Below are 21,970 nucleotides of genomic sequence, written 5' to 3'. Positions count from 1 at the left end.
AAGCAATTGAGGGACAGAATTAATCTACACTTGGCGAGGCAGGGATTAATCAAGGACAGTCAGCATGGTTTTGTTAAGGGAAGGTCATGTCTGACCAATTTGATTGAATTTTGCGAAGAGGTGACCAGATGTGTAGATGAGGGGCAATGCATTTGATGTAGTCTACTTAGATTTCAACAAGGCTTTTGAAAAGGTCCCGCATGGGAGACTGATAACGAAGGTTTGAGCACATGGGATCCAAGGCAATTTGGCAAATTGGATCCAGAATTGGCTGAGTGGCAGTGTTTTTGTGACTGGATGCCTGTGTCCAGTGGGGTTCCACAGGGATCGGTGTTGGGTCCCTTGCCGTTTGTGGTATATATAAACGATTTAGACTTGAATGTAGGAGGGTTGATCAATCAGTTCGCGGATGACACGAAAATTGGTGAGGTGGCAAATAGTGAGGAGGATAGCCTTAGATTACAGGAGGATATAGACGGGCTGGTCAGATGGACTGATCAGTGGCAAATAGAATTTAATCCGGATAAGTGTGAGGTGATGCACTGGGGCAGGACAAACAAGACACGGGAATATATGATGAATGATAGGACCCTGGGAAGTACCGAGGATCAGAGGCACCTTGGTGTGCATGTCCACTGGTCCCTTAAGGTAACGGGATAGGTAGATAAGGTGGTTGAGAAGACATATGGGATACTTGCCTTTATTAGCCGAGGCATAGAATATAAGAGCAGGGAGGTTATGCTGGAACTGTATAAAACGCTGGTTAGGCCACAGCTAGAGTACTGCGTGCAGTTCTGGAATCCGCATTATAGGAAGGATATGATTGCACTAGAGAGAGTGCAGAGGAGATTAACCAGGGTGTTGCCTGGGCTGGAGAGTTTTAGTTGTGAGGAGAGATTGGATAGACTGGGGTTATTTTCCCTGGAGCAGAGGAGATTGAGGGGGTACATGATTGAGGTGTATGAAATTATGAGAGGCATAGATAGGATAGACAGAAAGGAACTTTTCCCCTTGGTGGAAGGATCAATAACCAGGGGGCATAGATTTAAGGTAAGGGGCAAGAGGTTTAGAGGGGATGTGAGGAAGAATTTTTTCACCCAGTGGGTGGTGGCAATCTGGAACTCACTGGCTGAAAGGGTGGTAGAGGCAGAAACCCTCATAACATTTAAGAAGCATTTGAATGTGCACTTGCGATTCCATGGCACACAAGGCTATGGGCCTGGCGCTGGAAAACAGGATTAGAATTGTTAGGTACTTGTTTGACTGGCACAGACTCGGTGGACCGAAGGGCCTTTTTCTGTGCTGAAGACCTCTATGACTCTAGAAAACATGTCCCCTCATGTGACTCTGTCACTTGAGCAGGGACATGTTTTTAATTCAAATGTAAAGTTTCTATTTGATTTTTATTTGCTTTAGGAAACCTCATCCTGCCCGTGGATGAGGTTTCTTAAAAAGTCGCTTGGCCCTTTTGCCTGCCCGCCAACCGTCAGGTTGGACAGGCAACGTAAATTTGAATTTAATTACCTTTTCAAAGGCCTTAACAGGCCCTTTGATTGCCGGCGGGTGTGCTGCCAAATCCGGAGCACGCCCACCAAACGAAATATCTCGGGACTACGCGATGATGTCGGGATGCTCCCCAGACGTCATTGCGCGTCATTTTACGTTCGGCCCTATGTTCTGCCCAATGAAAATATGAGTGTATGTGCTCATGCTAATGCATATCACCAAATCACAGAATTGTTACAGCACAGAAGGCCATTAAGCCCATCATATGCACTGACTCCCTTTAGGAGCAATTTACCTAGCACCACCCCCCTACCCTCTATTTAATAGGTGAGCATCCATTTATCAAATCAGGCAGCGGAAGACAATCTGTGAATCACAAGGGTATTTTTTTTATTCATTCACAGGATGTGGGTTTCATTGGCTGGGCCAGCATTTATTGCCCATCCCTAGTTGCCCTTGAGAAGGTGTTGGTGAGCTGCCTTCTTGAACCGCGGGAGTCCATGTGCTGTAGGTACAGTCACAGAGCTGTTAGGAAGGGAGTTCCAGGATTTTGACCCAGCGACAGTGAAGGAACGGCGATATATTTCCAAGTCAGGATGGTGAGTGACTTGGAGGGGAGCTTCCAGGTGGTGGTTCCCATCTATCTGTTGCCCTTGTCCTTCTAGATGGCAGTGGTCATGGGTTTGGAAGGTGCTGTCGAAGGAGCCTTGGTGAATTCCTGCAGTGCGTCTTGTAGATGGTATACACTGCTGCTGCTGTGCATCGGTGGTGGATGGAGTGAATGTTTGTGGATGTGGTGCCAATCAATCGGACTGCTTTGTCCTGGACGGTGTCAAGCTTCTTGAGTGTTGTGGGAGGTGCACTCATCCAGGCAAGTGGGGAGTATTCCATCACACTCCTGACTTGTGCCTTGTAGATGGTGGGCAGGCTTTGGGGAGACAGGAGGTGGGTTACCCATCGCATGATTCCTAGCCTTTGACCTGCTCTTGTAGCCACAGTATTTATGTACTGTCCAGTTCATTTTCTGCTCAATGGTAACCTCTTCCCAGGATGTTGATAGTGGGGGATCCAGTGATGGTAATTCCATTGAACGTCAAGGGGCGATGGTTGGATTCTCTCTTGTTGGAGATGGTCATTGTATGACACTTGTGTGGCGTGAATGTTACTTGCCACTTGTCAGCCCTAGGCCTGGATATTGTCCAGGTCTTGCTGCATTTGGACGTTGACTGCTTTAGTATCTGAAGAGTTGCGAATGGTGCTGAACGTCGTGCAATCATCAGCAAACATTCCCACTTCTGGCCTTATGATGTTAGGAAGATCATTGATGAAGCAGCTGAAGATGGTCGGGCTGAAGATACTCTGAGGAACTCCCGCGGTGATGTCCCGAAGCTGAGATGACTGACCTCCAACAACCACAACCATCTTCCTTTACGCGAGGTATGACTCCAACCAATGGAGAGTTTTCCCCCATTGACTCGTTTTGCTAGGGCTCCTTGATGCCACACTCGGTCAAACGCGGCCTTGATGTCAAGGGCAGTCACTCTCATCTCACCTCAGGAGTTCAGCTCTTTTGTCCATGTTTGAACCAAGGCTGTAATGAGATCAGGAGCTGAGTGGCCCTGGCGGAAGCCAAACTGGGTGTCAGTGACAAAGTTATTGTTAAGCAAGTGCTGCTTGATAGCACTGTTGATGACCCTTTCCATTACTTTACTGATGATGGAGAGGAGATTGATGGGGCGGTAATTGGCTGGTTTGGATTTGTGCTGTCTTTTGTGTACAGGACATACCTGGGTAGATACCGGTAGCTGTACTTGAGCTGATGATTGCACTATTCGCAACTCTTCAGAGCAGTCAATGTCCAAATGCAACAAGACCTGTACAATATCCAGGGCAACTGTATACCACTGTGCTGCCACCTCTGCTGGGCCTGTCCTGCCAGGACATATCCAGGGATGGTGATGGTGGTGTTTGGAACATTATCTGTAAGGTATGATTCCGTAGGCTGTTGCATTACTAGTCTGTGAGACAGCTCTCCAAATTTTGGCACTAAACCCCAGATGTTAGTAACGAGGGCTTTGCAGGTCAACAAGGCTGAGAGTGCCGTTGTCAATTCCGGTGCATAGGTCAATGCCAGTCCGATTTCATTCCTTTTTTGTGACTTTTGGTTTGTTACAACTGAGTGGCTTGCTAGCATGTAAGAGTCAATCACTTGTAGGCCAGGCCAGGTAAGGATGACATATTTCCTTTCCCTTAAAGGGCATTAGTGAACCAGATGGGTTTAATACAACAATCGACATGGTCATCATTAGACTTTTAATTCCAGATATTTATTGAATTCAAATTCCACCATTTGCCATGGCAGGATTTGAACCTGGGTCCCCAAAGCATTACCTAGGTCTCTGGATTACTAGTCCAGCGACAATACCACTACACCATCACCTCCCCCTTAATTTTATTGTTGAACTATAGTTTTGCACAAATACCAGTTTCCACTCTTCCCTTCTGGATGCTCTCCCTGTCCAGAAGCCAACTCCACTACTGGGGGAAAACCCAGTTCTTAAATACAGGCTTCAATGAACATCACCTGCTCTCAATTCACTCTGAAGCTTGTCCTGGTTTACTCTTAATGGGACCTGCATTTCTAACATTGTAACTCTGCACATTCTTCCTTTTCAGAAAATGATTGCAATCTCTTCTGAAAGCCTCGATTGAACCTGCCTCTACTACACACTCAGACACTGCATTCCAGATCCTAACCATTCAATGCTTGAAAAAGGTGATCTTCAAAGTATGTCCGGTGTTGTTGCAAATAGGTTGGCAAAGATAAAAAATGCCAGATTTTCATTCCAACTGAATCATAAAATGGAATCATAGAATGGTTACAGCACAGAAGGAAGTCATTCCCAATGTGTCTGTGCTGACTCTTTGAAGGAGCAATTCACCTGGAACCATTCCCCTGCCTTCTCCCATAGCCCTGCACATTCTTCCTTTTCAGACAATAATCAAATTCCCTTTTGAATGCCTCAATTGATCCTGCCTTAACCACACTCGCAGGCAGTGAATTCCAGATCCTAACCGCTCGTCGCAAGAAAATGTTTTTCCTCATGTCGCCATTGCTTCTTTTTTTAGTTACCTTAAATCTGTGCCCCCTGGTTCTCAATCCTTCTACCAATGAGAACAGCTTCTCCCTAACTATTCTGTCTAGACCCTTCATGATTTGATTTCAACAGAAATTAAAATTGTGCTGTTTTTCTGACAGATATCCAATACGTCAATATATGCCAATTTGGATTTGTGCCATACTTAATGGTCTCACATGCAGAGTCAGTAAGGGTAAAGAACATTTTTTCTCTCACTTTGTTCCTAATAGCAGCATACTTTTTCCTCATTTTCAGCCAGGTATAACGAACTGATTAGTTGCCAATCTCTCTTCCTCCAGTGAGCACCAATGCTTTTACTGGCAGATGGCATTTATCCCCAGATATCGACACCCTTCCTTGGTGCACCTCCTGTAGAAAGATCTTGAATTTTCATCACCAAAGGAAAAGGTGTAGCCCACATGCCTCCATTGTGCAATTCTGAACAGTGAATTCATTTTCATCTCCCAATGCATGGGCCCTGATCATTGTTCAATGATTACTGTTGTATAAGTAGGAAGAATGAGGAGAGGCAATATAAAGCAAATGGCACAATTTTAAAGGGAGTGCAGGAACAATGAGATCCAGAGGTGTATGTAAACAAATCTTCCAAGTTGGCAAGGCAGGTTGGGATCCTTAGCTTTATAAACACAGACTTAGGCCTTGATACTTGTGGGAAGGCGGGAAAGGATCCAGACCTCATGTTTACAGTGAAGAGAACACACATCTGTTGAACCGAATAGCAGGACCTCAGTATCTTTATTAACTCCATTTCCTTCCCACAGTAAGCCAGATTGAAAGGCTGCTGGCTGGAAACTCAGTGGTAGAAAATCCTCATGAACTGGCAAAGATTGTGAGGTTTATAGGGAGTATCAGACTGGCATTCCAGAGGATGTGGGAACCAGGAGAGATCAAGGGGGAATCAGCCAATCACTGTAGAATATTTGCTTGAAGGGCTTGGGATCACTCCTGCTCCCACTGACCCACCAACTGTGCTCCAAAAATTTTTTGCTGAATCCAGCTGCTTCCGCCTCCCTTAGCTAGCACATTTCATGAGCCCTTGGAAACCCAGACAGCCAGTGTTATATTCAAATCGATGTCAAAATCTGAGAAATGGAGCTTCATTAACATAACATCGTCACAGACTCATCTGTTGAGCAGGTTACTCACATTGCCGCCAACCCCACAGTAGTGAAAACAGATGTAGGCACGTTCAAGATGGGTTGGGGTCAAGTTTCACATATTTGCTGAATTAATCATCTCCCTGACCTTCTCTTGCCCATTGCTGGTGGTGGGGGGATATTTAAAATTTTCCCCATCACATATAAAAGCAAGGAATCTATGAATCTCAGGTTAAGGTCCAGCTGGAGTATTGTGTTCAATTCTGGGCATCACACCTTAGGAAGGAGGTCAAGGCCTTAGAGAGGGTGGAGAGAGATTTACTAGCATGGTATCAGAGATGTGGGACTTCAGTTACATGAGTGTCCAGAGAAGTTGGGGTAGTTCTTCTTAAGGAATGAAAAGCTAAAGGGAGATTTGATGTGGTATTCAAAATCATGAAGGGTTTGATACAGCATCAATAAGGAGGAGCTCCCCAGTGGCAGGAGGGTCGGTAACCACAAGTTTAAGGTAACTAGCAAAAGAATCAAAGGGGAGGGATTAAGGGACTTTTTTTTTACACAATGAGCTTTTGTGATATGGACTGCACTACCTTAAAGGGTAGCAGAAGCAGATTCAATAATAACTTTCGAAAGGGAATTGATTCGATACTTGAAGGGAACAATTTGCAGGGCTATGGGGAAAGGCCAGGGCAATGGAACTAACTGTATGTCTCTTTCAGAGGGCCTGCACAGGCACAATGGCCTGAATGTCCACTTTCTGTGTTGTATCATTCCATGATTCTATGTATGGAAGCATGTGTGGATAGAAGATGGTATCAGAGCTTGTTGAAAAGAGGGCCTTCCTGATCCATAGAGCTTAGCTACTCACCAGTATAAGGTATTCAGGGGAACTAACAGGGTAAGTAGAGAGAAACTGCTTCCACTGGTTCCCAGGCCTTGAACGAGGGGGCATGATCTAAAAGGATGGTAGAAGTTCGGGACTCACTTCTGCAACTGACAATTGATGCCAGATCAATTGTTAATTTAAAATCTGAGATTGATAGATTTTTGTTAACCAAAGATATTAAGGGATATGGGCAAAGGCAGTTATAGGTTACAGAGCTCTCAGAGGGTTCAAGAGATAGAGTAGGTTACAAAGATGAAAGGGGTCAGGCTATGGAGGGATTTGAACTCAATGATAAGAATTTTGGAAGCAGAGTTTCGGATAAACTCAAGTTTACAGAGGGTGGAAGAATGGAAGTCAGTCAGGAAAGCATTGGATTAGTCAAGTCTGGAGGCAGAAAAGGCATATTTGACAGTTTCACCAGCAAATGAGCTGAGCCAGGGATGGAAATGGGTGGCAATATGGAGGTGGAAGTAGGCATTCTTAGAGATGGAGAGGATATAATGTCGGAAGCTCAACTCATGGTCTAGTAGGTGAACAGAGTTACAAACAAACCGGTTAAGTTTCAGACAGTGACCAGAGAAGGCAACAGAAGTAATCCCACTGAGTCATTAATGGGATGTACAGGTACATTTCTAAGAACAGGTATTCACACTCTTATCATTAATAATAGTGCAATCTTAGCAAATCAATATAAATTCATCACAAAAAACTAAACAACAATTAATCAAGATGTAAAATTATCAGCAAGATTAAAACCTGCAACAATCGTTCTAGTGCGAAGAGATCCTGCTGCCTTTTGTCTGATTGTTGTTTGAAAATCATGCTTTCTTTACCAGCCATTTCAGGTGATAATCGCAAGGAAGAACTCTACAAAAGAAAATTAAAACAATTGTTATTTTGAAATATTTTTCTAATTCTAATAAAATTGCTATGAGGACAAGTAATATCTTTGATTAGTTTAGAGTGAGACATGGTTTCAAAAGGTCCAATTTATCTTCATTTCAGATTGAAGATTTATATATGGACCAGCTTCCTATTGAAGATAGTTTCCCACTGAGTAGCAATTCAGGGAATGAGCAAGATGTTAGGAGGTAGCCTGAGCTTACATCTGTTATCCATCTTAGGAAACAAAATTGAACTTAACATTTCTGAGACTTTTTTTTATTAATTCACTGGATGTGGGTATTGCCCGCAAGGCCAGCATTTATTGCCCATCACTATACAATAAAATGGCTTGCTAGACCAATTCAGAGGGTGCTGAGTTTTTCCAGGGATTTTTATTTTTGTTTCAGAGGGTGTTCTTCTGATTTACCATCACCAAATTGTAAATCAATAATTTCCCTGTTGATGCCATTGGAGGTTGAATTTCCACAGGGGCTCTCCCATTCATTGACCATAACCTTATTATGCTGTTTACTTTTCCAGGGTTCTTCCATCAAGCAGAAGAGCCCTTGCAGAAATTCATCCCCTATGTTTTTTAGTTAGTGCTGTTGCTGGAGGGAGAGAGATTTCAAAACTAGACAGAGTTTAGTGCAGGGCAATATGAAGTGATACATTTCTATAAGAATAATAAGAGGAAAAATATATAAATACTAAAATATTTTAAATGCATAGACAAACAAGGTTACGTGTTCAGATCCACAAACCTTTAAAAGTCAAACTACAGGTTGACAAATCTGTAAAAAAGCAAATGCCTGAGGGAAGAGAGTGGCCAGGATTTTCTGTGCCCACTGGCGCTGGGCAGGTTCGATGGCGTGAGCAAACAATGTGGCGAGAAAGCCAAAAATCGGTTTCACGACTTTGTGAAACTAGTTTGCGATCGTTCTCTCAGCCCACCGATGGCGGGCCACATTCCCCTCCATCAGGAACCTCATTGTAATAAATCAGCATATCATTATAAGGCCAGCCCGAAAATCCCAGCCCCATCCACATTAGCCTCCCCGACCTCCTCCTTCCCACCCCAGGGTCTGTGTTTGCCTCCGAGTCCCTACCAACCACCCTTGCCGTCACTTCTACTGCTATAGTTGCACCCTCACCCTGCCACACTACCACCTCAGTCATTCTCACCACTCTCTCATACCATACCCACCCTCAGTTCATTCCCCAGGAGGCAGTCGTGGACCCATCAGACCCCTCCCTAGCATGTTCACCTGGGCATCCTACTCTCCGGGCCCCTACCCCTTAGAACCCCTCCCCCCTTCTGATCCCCTTCCCTCCCGGAACCCCTCACACCCCTCCCAGGAACTTCTTTCCCCCGCCAGAACCCCTTCCCCCACTAGAATCTCTCCCCCACCCTTGGTCCCCCACCCCCTGTGCTATCCCCGCCCCCACTTAGTCCCTCCCTCTTCCTGACTCCCTCAGACATCCTTACTTCTTCCGCCACCCTTAGCCCATCCCCCCCTCCCGACTCCATCCTCCAGGCTTAGCTCTTCCTCCAGTCTCACTTCTTCCTCCAGCCTTACTCCTTCTGTTATGATCCCCAGCTGAGATTACCCCTGGACAAGCTTGATCCCAGGGTGGAACCCAGCTTGATAGATCCTAAATTTGAATTTGTTTGTTTAAATACGTGGAGAGTAGCTACTGAACAGAGTCACAGGAGTCAGCTGATGAACTTTTAACAAAAGAATAAACCATTTATTCAACAAGAAGAGGTGAGCTAAATCACAATATTCCTTCGCCCACAACTATACCTTTACAGATACATACAGATTTGTAAGGATAACACAAGTTAAAAAGCTATCTTATGCTCTAATGTCCGCAGTAAGCACACAGTCCATGTAAATCTATGGCACCCTGTGGTCAGACACACCACACTCGGAAACCAAGTGACAGATGCCACCTCAACCAGATGCTATGGATTTCTCCTCAACTCGCAGACGCTTGTCATACCATGAGCCAACTGGTCTCACTGCACTCCATCTTTCACACAAGGGTTTCCAATCTCCACTCTCCAAGACCCCGCCTTGGAATCTTCTCCCAAACCAATACTTTCTCTCAGATGCCTTCCACAAGGGTTCACCTCCAGGGTTTTGAACTCTCCTTCCGATGTTCCTCTTCCCTGGGTCGCCACATGCATTTAAGCTGTCTTCCACACACTCTGTCTCTCTATCTCAGCCGTCAACAGGACACCACTGCTTCACATGCCCATAGCAAAGAGTTACAGACCTTCAGTTGTCTCTTTGGACCTACTTACCTCTTGCAAGCTGTTCCCACTTTAAATCTGTTTCCAGCAGCTTTTGTCTCTTTAAATCTGAAGCTTGGAGCGTTTCTCTCTGCCCCTCACTCTTAACTGCACTTAACAGGAACTTTTCCAGGCTCCTGTCCTTCTTTTGGCTAGAAGGCCTGCTTTGGACTTTCCCCTCTTCCACTCCTGTGGATTTTGGGGTTTTCCTTAGCTTGGGACTGGCTATCTATCTATTTTGTTCTAGTCTCTCCTGACAGTTACTTTCAGGACCAAATGCACTCAAACAGCTTCCAAAACAAACTGCTGTCTTTCTTCTCTCTGGTCCCCTGTTGCTAGGCAACAGCCCAATTATTCCACCCTTGTTTGTTTACCTTTTCTTTAGGAGTCATAAAACTCATTAGAAATGCAGGCACCTTTTTAAAGTGAAACTAAAACTCAATTTGACCTTTCTTAACACACAGACACAGAAATACAAATCAAATTGAAACTTCAAAGCTAAAACTCATTCTTAACACTTATAAACACCAATACAACAATCCCCCTTCCTGACCCCTTCCTGCACCCTTGCTTCTTCTTCTACCCTTACTCCCTCCCCTCTCTGCACTCCTTCCTCCCCCAGGACTCCCTCCCCTCTCCACACTCCTTCCTCCCACTGGACTCCTTTCCCTCTCTGCATTCCTTCCTCCACATGGACTCCTTCCCCTCTCTGCACTCCTTCCTCCCCTGGACTCCTTCCCCTTCCACCCTCCAAACCCTTTCCCTTACACCTTCCACCCCCATACACCTGCCTCCCCAGTTGCCATCTTCTCCCCCGTTATCCCCTCCTACCACCGTACTCCCCCTCCCCCACAACCTCACCACCTGACACCTGCATTGCCCCCTCCCAACCTCACGCCCGACATCTTCATTCTCCCTGCCAAACACACACTTCTCCCTCCAGAATCACTCATTGGCCAGCTGCTCTCCCTGCGGTGATGGAGGATGAGGTTGAGGGGCTCACAGGCAAGGGGGTCTCGGAGGGAGAGTACAGCCTCTGAGATTCCTGAGTGGATGACCCAGGGGTATCTGGCTGCCGCTCCTCCTCCCTTTGGGTCCCCGAGAGCCCCGGCCTGACTCATTGAGGGGAAGGAGCACCTGGACTGGTGTCGAGGTACCCCGTTTCCCTCTCATGTCACCACTGCAGGTACTCACCCATGGCTCCCACGATGGAGTGCACCTCCGTGAGGAGAGAGAGCATTCACATTTGTGTTGAGAGGGATGATGTGATGCAGGATCCTTCCGAGAGTGTTCACCGCTGACTTCATCATCACTGCACACCCAGTCCATGTGCTCACCGGTCAGTGCGATGGCACGCTCCTCAAAGTGAGTGAGGGACCAGTCCGCAAAAGGGATGATTCCACCCACTGGGTGGCCCCACAGTTTAGCGATCCCTTCCTGCAAGTTCTCCTTCAGGCTGCACAGGAAATGTGGGAGCTTCTCTTTCTCTGTGCTGGCAAGAAGAGGCCGTCAAGCCTAACCAAGGAAGCCGGCATGGAGGCTTCATAGGAGAAGAGGAGATCGGCATCAATGGAGTCACCCTGAATCCTAAAAGTAATGCCGCAAATGGCTCAATTACCTCTTCTGCACCGCCAGGGTGAGTACTACTTATTGCTCAGCTCATTGAGACTTGCAATTGGCAATATAGGATGTCTCACCACATGGGGAGAGATTGATCAGGGGTGTGTCAGCATCAGCTGCATTGCACATCTGGATAACAGTCTATTGTTGGCAGTGCCCTCCATGTACCATGACAGTGGACCTATCCAGAAGCCTCCATCAACTGGCAACACCATGTAAGGTCTGTTGATTATAGTATGGACACTCAATATTCCTCCTTCTGCCTGCAGGAGAAATGGACCACAGCGCCAAGGAGAGAGACAAAACCAGCAGTGGAATAACCAACATCTGAGTGCTGGCACCTGCAGAAGAGGAAGCTCTCAAATTGCCAGTAGCGCAGGGCAGCCTGGCATTCGCGGATGGCGAGACTCGTGCCACTAGTGAAGAGAGTGAGGAGGCTTCGAGCTCATGTTTCCATCACTAGACAAAAGAATATTTGCAGCAGGTATGGATGAGAGGAGGAAATATGAAGCCTTTATCTCTAACTGTTTTGTGTTCTCTCACGCAGATTTCTGCAGAAGAATGGCCAGCCACTGAGGCCAGAGGCCTGCAGTCCACCTCTGAGGAGCAGGATGAGGATTCCTCAGTGAGTGCAATATTACATCATTCCCCCACACCATCCACCAGGGCAGAGACTCTCACATCGGTGGCTCTGCATTTGTGATTTGATTCAGGCTCACAAACTGATAAGCACACAACAGACACACCCTTGCTGCTGACAGAGACTGTGAGAGCCAAGGCCACTGACAGTCAGAGCTGATGAATGGCCTCTGGTGTCAGCCACATGGAACCTGCTGGATTTGCAGCAAGAAGTATGAGAACATCTGTCAGAGCTTCCAGGGGCTATATACAGCTATGTTTGAACAATGGAGGAGCCCATCCAGGGCATGAGAGCTGCCATGTCTCAGGAGTGTGCGCACACGGCTTCAACCATCGAACAGCTGGCAACCCTCATGGATGCCGGAGATTCAAGCAGACCTGCATACCATCATCTTGACATAAATTCAAAACAGCAGTGGCAAGGTTAAAGTAGGACAAGATGCCTGGACTTAGCTCCAGGTGTGCCTCTACCTCCAGTACACAGAGAGGTGTCACTGTGCATCCCAAGCTCCTCTGCCAGTAACCAGGGAGGCAGGATCCTCCACCTGTGAAGGAGCCCCTCACTATGAATCAGAGAATGGTTACAGCACAGAAGGAGGTCATTCAACCTGTTCTTTCTGTACTGGCTTTCTGAAGGAGCAATTCACCTAGTGGCACTCCCCCACCTTCTCTCCTTAGCTCTTCCTTTTCAGATAATAATTCAATTCCCTCTTGAATACCTTGAGTGAACCTGCCTCCACCACACTCTCAGGTAGTGCATTCCAGATTTTCCTCATGTCTCCATTGCTTCTTTTGCAAATTACCTTAAATCTGTGCCCACTTGTTCTTGATCCTTCCACCAATGGGAACAGTTTCTCCCTATCTACTCTGTCCAGTCCCTTCTTGATTTTGAATACCTCTATCAAATCTGCTCTCAACCTTCTCTTCTCCAAGGAGAACAGTCCCAACTTCCCAATCTTTCTACATGACTGAAGTTGCTCATCCCCGGAACATTCTCGTCAATCTTTTCCGCACCTTCTCTAACTTCATATCCTTCCTAAAGTGTGGTATCCAGAACCGGACATAATACTCCAGTTGATGCCAAACCAATGTTTTATACAGGTTTAACAGAACTTTCTTGCTTTTGTATCTATGCCCCGATTGATAAAGCCCAGGATGCTGTATGATTTATTAACCGTGTTCTTAATCCATCCTGCCACCTTTATACACCCAGGTCCCATTGCACCTGCACCACCTTTAGAATTGTACTCTTTATTTTATATATATATATAAATATATATAAAATAAATATCTGTGCTCTTCCTACCAAGATGAATCGCTTCACACTACTGCATTAAATTTCATTTGCCACTTGTTCACCCATTCCAGCAACTTTCTGTGTCCTTTTGAAGGACTATGCTATCCTCCTCATGGTTCACAATACTTCCAAGTTTTGTATCATCCATAAATTTTGAAATTGTGCCCTGTACACCAAGGTCTAGGTCATTAATATATATCAGGACAAGCAGAGGTCCTAAAACCAGGGGAACTCTAATATAAACCTTCTTCCAGTCTGAAAAACAACTATTAACCACTATTCTCTGTTCCTGTCCCTCAGCCAATTTCATATCCATGTTGCTACTATCCTTTTTATTCCATGATCTCTAACTTTGCTCACAAGTCTGTTTTGCAGGACTTTATCAAATGCCTCGTGGAGATCCATGTACATCACATCAACAGCATTACCCTCATCAACCCTCTCTGTTACCTAATCAAAAAAACTCAAGCAAGTTTGATAAACAGACATCAGGCAGCCAGAGGACAGCCACCAAGGTCATGCCAGGTTACAGGGCAGCCCTCATCTGCAAGTGCAGGGATCTCACCTCACAGGAGCAGTCATTAGCATGTTAAAAAGAACAGCTAGTCACCCCAGGAAATTAATACCTTAATTATTGGTGGTGGTGTCTCATTAAATTGCAGTTATATTTTTAGATGTAGGCCATTGATGCAGTGAATGGTGACTTATCAGATGGAAAGTATACCCTTGCTTGCCTGAAGGCTCAGACTGGTCATCTCCTCAGATGGGCCAAAGCAATGGAGAGGCTGAGCGCTAGGCGATGGCAAGTGCTAAGTGTAAGGAGATGTCATGCCAAAGTGCGTTGGAGTTCTTATGGGACAGACATTTCGATGGTGCAATGACTGATGGAAACAGGTTTGAATTAGGGTGTCTCAAGCCTCTCTTGCACATTTCTCAATGTCTGTGGCTTCTAGTGTAGGAGGCTCATCATTCTGTCCTGCTTGTTTAACCCTTGCTCTAAATCCTTCCCATCAAATGAGGAGTGTGGCTCATGCATTCTGTACTCTGGCTACAAGGCCTCTCCTCTCTGCTAGGAAAGGTTGTGCAGAGCCCTGGAAATGACAATGATAACTGAAACCCTTGGTGGGGCATACTGCAGTGCTCTACCAGATCGCTCCAGGCAACGGAATCTCACCTTTAGTACACCATTGGCCTACTCGATCATGGCACAGGTAGACCCACAGCAGGTATTATAACATTTCTCAGCTACAGTGGGAGGGTTCCTCACCAGCATCACCATCCATGTCTTGTGGCGAGACTCCAAGGATCCATCCCTGACGGTGTGTGTGGGGCTAGAACACCTGTGGCACTTTGGAGTAGCCAAGTATATATGCATCATAACTGCTTCCCGGGAACTGGGCACAAACCTGCAGGATGTACTTTCGGTTCAAAACCAGTTATTTTAATTATTTCGTGGCATCGCTGGCAAGACCAATATTTGTTGCCCTTGCACTTGAGAAGGTGGTGATGAGCCACCTTTTTGAACTGCTGCAGCCCATCTGGTATAGGTACACCCACAGTGCTGTTGGGAATGTAGCCCCAGGACTTTGACTCAGTGACAGTGAAGGAACGGCGATATAGGCCTGAACTTTTCAGTCGGCAGGCGGGCGCAATCAGCGGGCCTGGGATCTGCCGGAGACAGACCGACTAAGTTCAGTGCCGCCAAGCTGGCGGTGAGAAGAGGGCGAGCACTGACATCAACCCAGGTTCAGGCCAGTGCTGAGAGAAAGCTCCCTGAAGGCAGAGAGCCGCCTCAGGGAGCTGAAGACCTGAAAAATCAAAACTAAAGGTTTCAGAACTGAAAGAAAGTATCCATGCATCATAATAAATCACCTGAAAATTTAGCAACTGAAAATGCTGTTTATAGAAATTTATTTATATTTAATTTCATCACAGAAACCTCTTCCCGCCCGTGGATGAGATTTGGTGAAAAATGTAAAGTCCGCCTGGCCGATTTGCCCATCTGCCAACCGTAAGGTTGGACGGACCATGAAAACTCGGAGTCAATTGCTCCGTTAATGGGCTTAATTGCCAGCGGGCGCGCTTCCAATTTTTGCGCGCACCCACCAACCGAAGTATCGCACGAGCGCTGGGAACGTTGGGACGCTCACCTGACATCATCTCACGCGATTTCACATCCAATCAGGTCAGGCATGCGCCCACCCGATCAGCATAAAATTCTGCCCATAGTTCCAAGCCTGGACAGTGTGTGACTTGGAGGAGAACTTGCAAGTAGTAGTGTTCCCATGCAGCTGTTGAAATTGTCCTTCTATGTGGTAGAGGTCGTGGGTTTGGAAGGTACTGTCAGAGGAGGCTTGATAAGTTGCTGCAGTGCATCTTGTAGATGGTACACACTGCAGCCACTGTGCTCCAGTGGTGGAGAAAGTGAATGATTAAGGTGGCGAATAAGTGGGGTAATCAAGCAGGTTGCTTTGTCGTGGATGATGCCGAACTTCTTGAGTGTTGGAACTGCACTCATCCAGGCAAGTGGCGAGTATTCCATCACACTCTTGATTTGTGCTTTATAGGTGGCTTTGAGGAGTCAGGAGGTGAGTTACTCACTGCAGAATTCCTAGCCTCTGTCCTGTTCTTACAGCCACAATATTTTTATGGCTAAAAACAAAAAGCTAAAAGCTACTGCGGATGCTGGAAATCCAAAACAAAATAAAAACAGAATTACCTGGAAAAACTCAGCAAGTCTGGCAGCATCGGCGGAGAAGAAATCAGTCAACGTTTCGAGCCCTCATGGCCCTTCGGCAGAACTGAAGCATAGTTTCAACAAGGGAGAAATATAAATTGGTTTAAGGTGGGTGGGGGGGGAAGAGACACATTGAGGGTGTGGTGTGAGCAGATAATCAAAAGATGTCACAGACAAAAGGGTCAAAGAGGTGTTGAAGGTGGTGGTCTTTGTCTGAGAAAAGTGCTAATTAAGAATGGAAGACAGGATATTCAAAGTACAGCTCTAGTGGGGGTGGGGTGGAAAGACTAAAGGTTTTAGTTTTAGATTTAAAAATAATGGAAATAGGTGGGGAAAGAAGAATCTATATAAATTATTGAAAAAAAAGGCGGGTGGGGGGGGAAAAGAAACGGGGTGGGGATGGGGGGAGGGGGAGTTTAAGATCTAAAGTTGTTGAATTCAATATTCAGCCCAGAAGGCTGTAAAGTGCCTAGTCGGAAGATGAGGTGCTGTTCCTCCAGTTTGCGTTGGGCTTCACTGGAACAATGCAGCAAGCCAAGGACAGACATGTGGGCAAGAGAACAGGGTGGAGTGTTAAAATGGCAAGCGACAGGGAGGTTTGGGTCTTTCTTGCGGACAGACCGCAGGTGTTCCGCAAAACGGTCGCCCAGTTTGCGTTTGGTCTCTCCAATGTAGAGGAGACCGCATTGGGAGCATTCGTTGCTCCCAATGCGGTCTCCTCTACATTGGAGAGACCAAACGCAAACTGGGCGACCGTTTTGCGGAACACCTGCGGTCTGTCCGCAAGAAAGACCCAAACCTCCCTGTCGCTTGCCATTTTAACACTCCACCCTGTTCTCTTGCCCACATGTCTGTCCTTGGCTTGCTGCATTGTTCCAGTGAAGCCCAACGCAAACTGGAGGAACAGCACCTCATCTTCCGACTAGGCACTTTACAGCCTTCTGGGCTGAATATTGAATTCAACAACTTTAGATCTTAAACTCCCCCTCCCCCCATCCCCACCCCGTTTCTTTTCCCCCCCCACCCGCCTTTTTTTTCAATAATTTATATAGATTCTTCTTTCCCCACCTATTTCCATTATTTTTAAATCTAAAACTAAAACCTTTAGTCTTTCCACCCCACCCCCACTAGAGCTGTACTTTGAATATCCTGTCTTCCATTCTTAATTAGCACTTTTCTCAGACAAAGACCACCACCTTCAACACCTCTTTGACCCTTTTGTCTGTGACATCTTTTGATTATCTGCTCACACCACACCCTCAATGTGTCTCTTCCCCCCCACCCACCTTAAACCAATTTATATTTCTCCCTTGTTGAAACTATGCTTCAGTTCTGCCGAAGGGCCATGAGGGCTCGAAACGTTGACTGATTTCTTCTCCGCCGATGCTGCCAGACTTGCTGAGTTTTTCCAGGTAATTCTGTTTTTATTTTTATGGCTAGTTCAGTTCAATCTTTGGTCAATGGTAACCCCCAGCAGGTTGATAGTGGGAGATTCAGCAATGGTAAAGCCGTTGAATGTCAAGGGAAGATGGTTAGATTCTCTCAGAAGAACACAAGAATTAGGACCAAGTGTAGGCCATTCGGCCCTGCGAGCCTGCTCTGCCATTCAATGCGATCATGGTTGATCTGCGCCATTTTCCTGTCTGCCCTCCATAACCCTTGACTCCTTTGTTGATCAAAAATCTAACTCAGCCTTTAATATATTTGATGACCCAGCCCCCACTAGTCTCTGGGGAAGAGAATTCCATATACTGACAACCCTCCGAAAGAAAGAAATTCTCCTCATCTCAGTCTTAAATGGGGAACCCCTAATCTTTAAACTGTGACGCCTGGTTCTAGACTCCCCCACAAGGGGAAACATCCTCTCAGCAACTACTCTGACAAGTCCCCTCAGGATCTTATATGTTACAATAAGATCACCTCACATTCTTCTAAAATCTAAGGGTATAGGCATAACCTGCTCAGCTTCTCCTCATAAGATAGCCCCTTCATCCCAGAATCAGTTAACTGAGCCTTCTCTGCACAGTTACTGATGCAATTAAAGCCTTTCTTAAGAGACCAAAAAAATGTTTGATTTTTTATTTATTCATGGGATGTGGGCTTTGCTGGCTAGGCCAGCATTTAGTGCCCATCCCTAATTGCCCTTAAGAAGGTGGTGGTGAGCTGCCTTCCTGAACCACTGCAGTCCATGTGGTGTAGGTACACCCACAGTGCTGTAAGGGAAGGAGTTCCAGCGACAGTGAAGGAACGGCAATATATTTCCAAGTCAGGATGGTGAGTGACTTGGAGGTGAACTTCCAGGTGGTGGTGTTCCCATATATCTGCTGCCTTTTGTCCTTCTAGATGGTTGTGGTCGTGGATTTGGAAGGTGCTGTCTAAGGAGCCTTTGTTGAGTTTCTGCAGTAAAACTTGTAGATGGTACACACCGCTGCTACTGTGCATCGGTGGTGGAGGGAGTGAATGTTTGTGGATGGGGTGCCAACCAATGGGTTGCTTTGTCCTGGACGGTGTCAAGCTTCTTGAGTGTACACAGTATTCCAGATTCGGTCTCACTTAGGCTCTGTACAGATGTTAGCAACATTCCCTACTTTTACACTCCATCTCCCTTGTAATAAATGCCAACATTCCTTTTGCCTTCCTAATCACCAGCTGTATCTGCATATTAACTTTTGTGATTTATGTACGAGGACACTCAGATCCCTCTGTACTGCAGAGTTCTGCAATCTCTCTTCATTTAAATAATATGCTGCTTTTCTATTCTTCCTGCCAAAGTTGACAAGTTCACATTTTCCCACATTATACTCCATCTGCCAATTGTTTTCCCACTCACTTAGCCTATCAAAATCCCTTTGTAGACTCTTTTATGTCCTCTTGACAACTTATTTTTTTACCTATCTTTGTGTCATCATCAAACTTAGCTACCATACATTTGGTCCCTTCATTCAAGAGATTAACAGATTGTGAACAGTTTGAGACCCCAGCACTGATCCTTGTGGCACTCCACTAGTTACAGTTTGCCAAACCGAAAATGTCTCATTTATCTCTACTCCCTGCTTCCTGTTAGCTAACCAATCCTCTTTCCATGCTAATATGCTCTTGTTGGAGATGCCTTCTTAATGTATCAGTGAGCTGTTGCCTGGTAGACCCTGGCACATGCAACTTGTCGATCCCTGGAAAGAGCCAGATGCATAGAAGTTCACTGCAATGGTGACTTTCAGCGTCACTGATATTGGGTGTCTGCCGAGTCAAATAGGTTACAAGTTGTTCTGCAGCATGATGCACAGATCGATCAGCTGCAGTCTTCATTAGCACTGGCACTCTGACATCTGAGGATGTATCAGACAAGTCCAGAAAGCAGAAGGCCACAGTTGACCCACTTTGGAACTCACTTCTGCTGCCAGCCCTCTGTGCCTTGCCCAGCTGGAGGTTGACCCTCTTGTTGCTATTGCTGTTTTGGTGGTACCTCTGGCACATGTCCACCTCCACACAGGGTCCAGGGGCACTGCATGGATGAGTCCCATGGCAACAGCTATCCTCCTTTACTGTATGCTGCACATGAAGGAAAGATTCCCTAAGTCTCAGACTTTCTCAATCCTTGTGACCCTGCACCTATACTTGACCCCCGAGACACAACACCCAGAATTGGAAGCCTCTTAGGCTGCTGCCTCTCAGCTCCTCAGAGCAGACTGTAAAGAACATATCTTTTTATTTCTGCTGGACTGTGAATTAAAATTACAATGGCTGCAGTTTGAAAGACATGTCCAATGGAACAGTGTGAAGGATACATACAATGTTGCTGTCCCGGAACAGAGTGTGTCATAAAGGCAGGATGGTGCCAAGGAGGAGTCTGGTCTAATGGGGAACTGCCTGGCAACAACATTTTAATTGGCTCCTGACCAGGTGACCAAGGTTTGTGTGAGAGCAGTGCAGAGGAATAACTCACAGCCTGAAAGAAAAAAGACCTAAAACCTCTCTCTCCTGTGTGTGTAAGATTCCAGTAGTTCTACATTAATAGCTAGCTAGTTTTTTCTCCTCATATCTCTATAACCTGCTCTCTCTCTGAAAACCCCTGTCAAGAGGCAAAGGAAAAAATCACTATAAGAGACATTGAAAGGCAAGTGCCCAACCAGTGAACTAAAGACTGAAAGTGCTGGGAAGATCACCTTGTGTCATCAACAAAGAACTGAAAGGAATTTGGAAGATATCGATCAAAATCAACCCATCAAATCCTGTGCTCCGGAATTGGTGCTATTGAACTGTATTATCCCACCCTTAAAATGCATGTATTTGTGTTTTGTGTATGTGTGTATAAAGATTTAAGAAGGGGTAGAGTTTAGGTTATAGAGTTAGAAATTAGCAGCTCATATTTCTTTCTTTTGCCACTGGTTAAAGATAATTTGTTCAATAAACAGTTATTTACCTATTAAGTTTACAAACCTGGTGCTCATATCCTGTTAACCTAAATTAAACAATTAGGTGAGTTGATCAAACTTTTTCACATTTTGTCGTGGCTCAGGGAGCAGTGAGGCTTGATATTGAAGCGCACCGTCCCCAGTAAGTCATGACAAGACCCACAGGCTGCTGTCACTCAGCTCCTCAGGGCAGACCCACAGGCTGCTGTCGCTCAGCTCCTCAGGGCAGACCCACAGGCTGCTGTCGCTCAGCTCCTCAGGGCAGAACCACAGGCTGCTGTCGCTCAGCTCCACAGAAGCCTCCCGCCTTACTAATACAATGGCCTCCTCTCCCTTTCCTCAAAAATTCAAACTCAGAATGAATGGAGCTCTGAAATATCTGACTTCCTCACCAGGTCTCACCTGGTTGCCGCCAGCTTTAAGTGGTCAGGGATCTGACAGCCCATGATCCCTATGTACGCCTGTTAAATTCAAAAGATAGCAGTATATGGCATTTGGATTCATGGAAATGAGCCTTAATTACCTGGTGAAGAAGCACCCTTGGTTTCCCACTACATTCTAGCAGCAACACTGCCTCTTTGACTTCCCACTACCGGCATAATGCGAAACCAACATCATGCAGTTGGTTTTCCACTCCAGCGCATCGCGGCATGATTCCACTGCCCCCTGCCTCACATCCCGTTGGAGCAGCCTTCATTAAATTCCGCCATTTGAGGGAGAAAGTCTCCCAAGCACTAATACAAAATATGGGGAACCACTTCTTGAAAAATGTACTTTTTACCAGTAGAACTTTACTCCAAACTATGAATTGTAAATATAAATGAACTAATATACAAAGTAATACTAAAAAAAGTACCTTTTCCGGATATGCAATAAGAAATAGCTTTTGGTCTTCCAGATTGGCCACACATTTTTGCAGAAAGCCACTTTGAAGCAGGAATTCTTTAACTTCGCTTTCGCTTGTTTTGAAAGAGAAGTCCGAGATGTACAAAACCAAATTAACCTGCCAATAAAGTAAAAAAAATGCCAAATTTGAAATGTGTTTATTCAGAGAAAATATAATGAAAAAATGCAAGAGCACTTTCAGTGCAGTTAACCAACTTTTATCCCTTCAACCACAACTCCAGAAAGTCTTTTAAACTGGGGAGTGAATATTGCTAGAGAATGAGAACAGCTAGTTTTCGAAGACTTGACTGATGCTCAAGATTGTAGTGTAAAGGAGTTTGGCACAACAAGGCTTAATGTGGGACTGGGGAAACAGTACCACCCACATTATGATGTAGAGAGCCACCTGATAGATACTGTGCAGAGGGAATCACAGAATCACACAGAATCACAGAACCTCAGTGCAGAAGAGGCCCTTTGGCCCATCGAGTCTGTACCAACACGTGAGAAACACCTGACCTACCTACCTAATCCCATTTACCAGCACTT

The 21,970-nt window shown here is 45.8% G+C and overlaps 1 protein-coding gene across 1 annotated transcript in view; it reads right to left on the bottom strand.

The window, feature by feature from the left end:
* The window catches only part of LOC144682739 (uncharacterized), a 160,588-nt gene that overhangs the window by 55,929 nt on the left and 82,689 nt on the right, over positions 1-21,970 (bottom strand). Inside the window, exons 11-12 of the mRNA XM_078545381.1 lie at positions 21,393-21,539; positions 7,407-7,517 (exon numbers count right to left, since the gene is read on the bottom strand). Coding sequence (XP_078401507.1) covers positions 7,407-7,517; positions 21,393-21,539 — 258 coding nt within the window. The remainder of the gene's footprint in view (positions 1-7,406; positions 7,518-21,392; positions 21,540-21,970) is intronic.

The sequence above is a fragment of the Cetorhinus maximus genome, chromosome 1 (genome assembly GCF_964194155.1).
Source record: "Cetorhinus maximus chromosome 1, sCetMax3.hap1.1, whole genome shotgun sequence".
Classification (NCBI taxonomy): Eukaryota; Metazoa; Chordata; class Chondrichthyes; order Lamniformes; family Cetorhinidae; genus Cetorhinus; species Cetorhinus maximus.
This window is presented reverse-complemented; position numbering and strand designations above follow the sequence as displayed.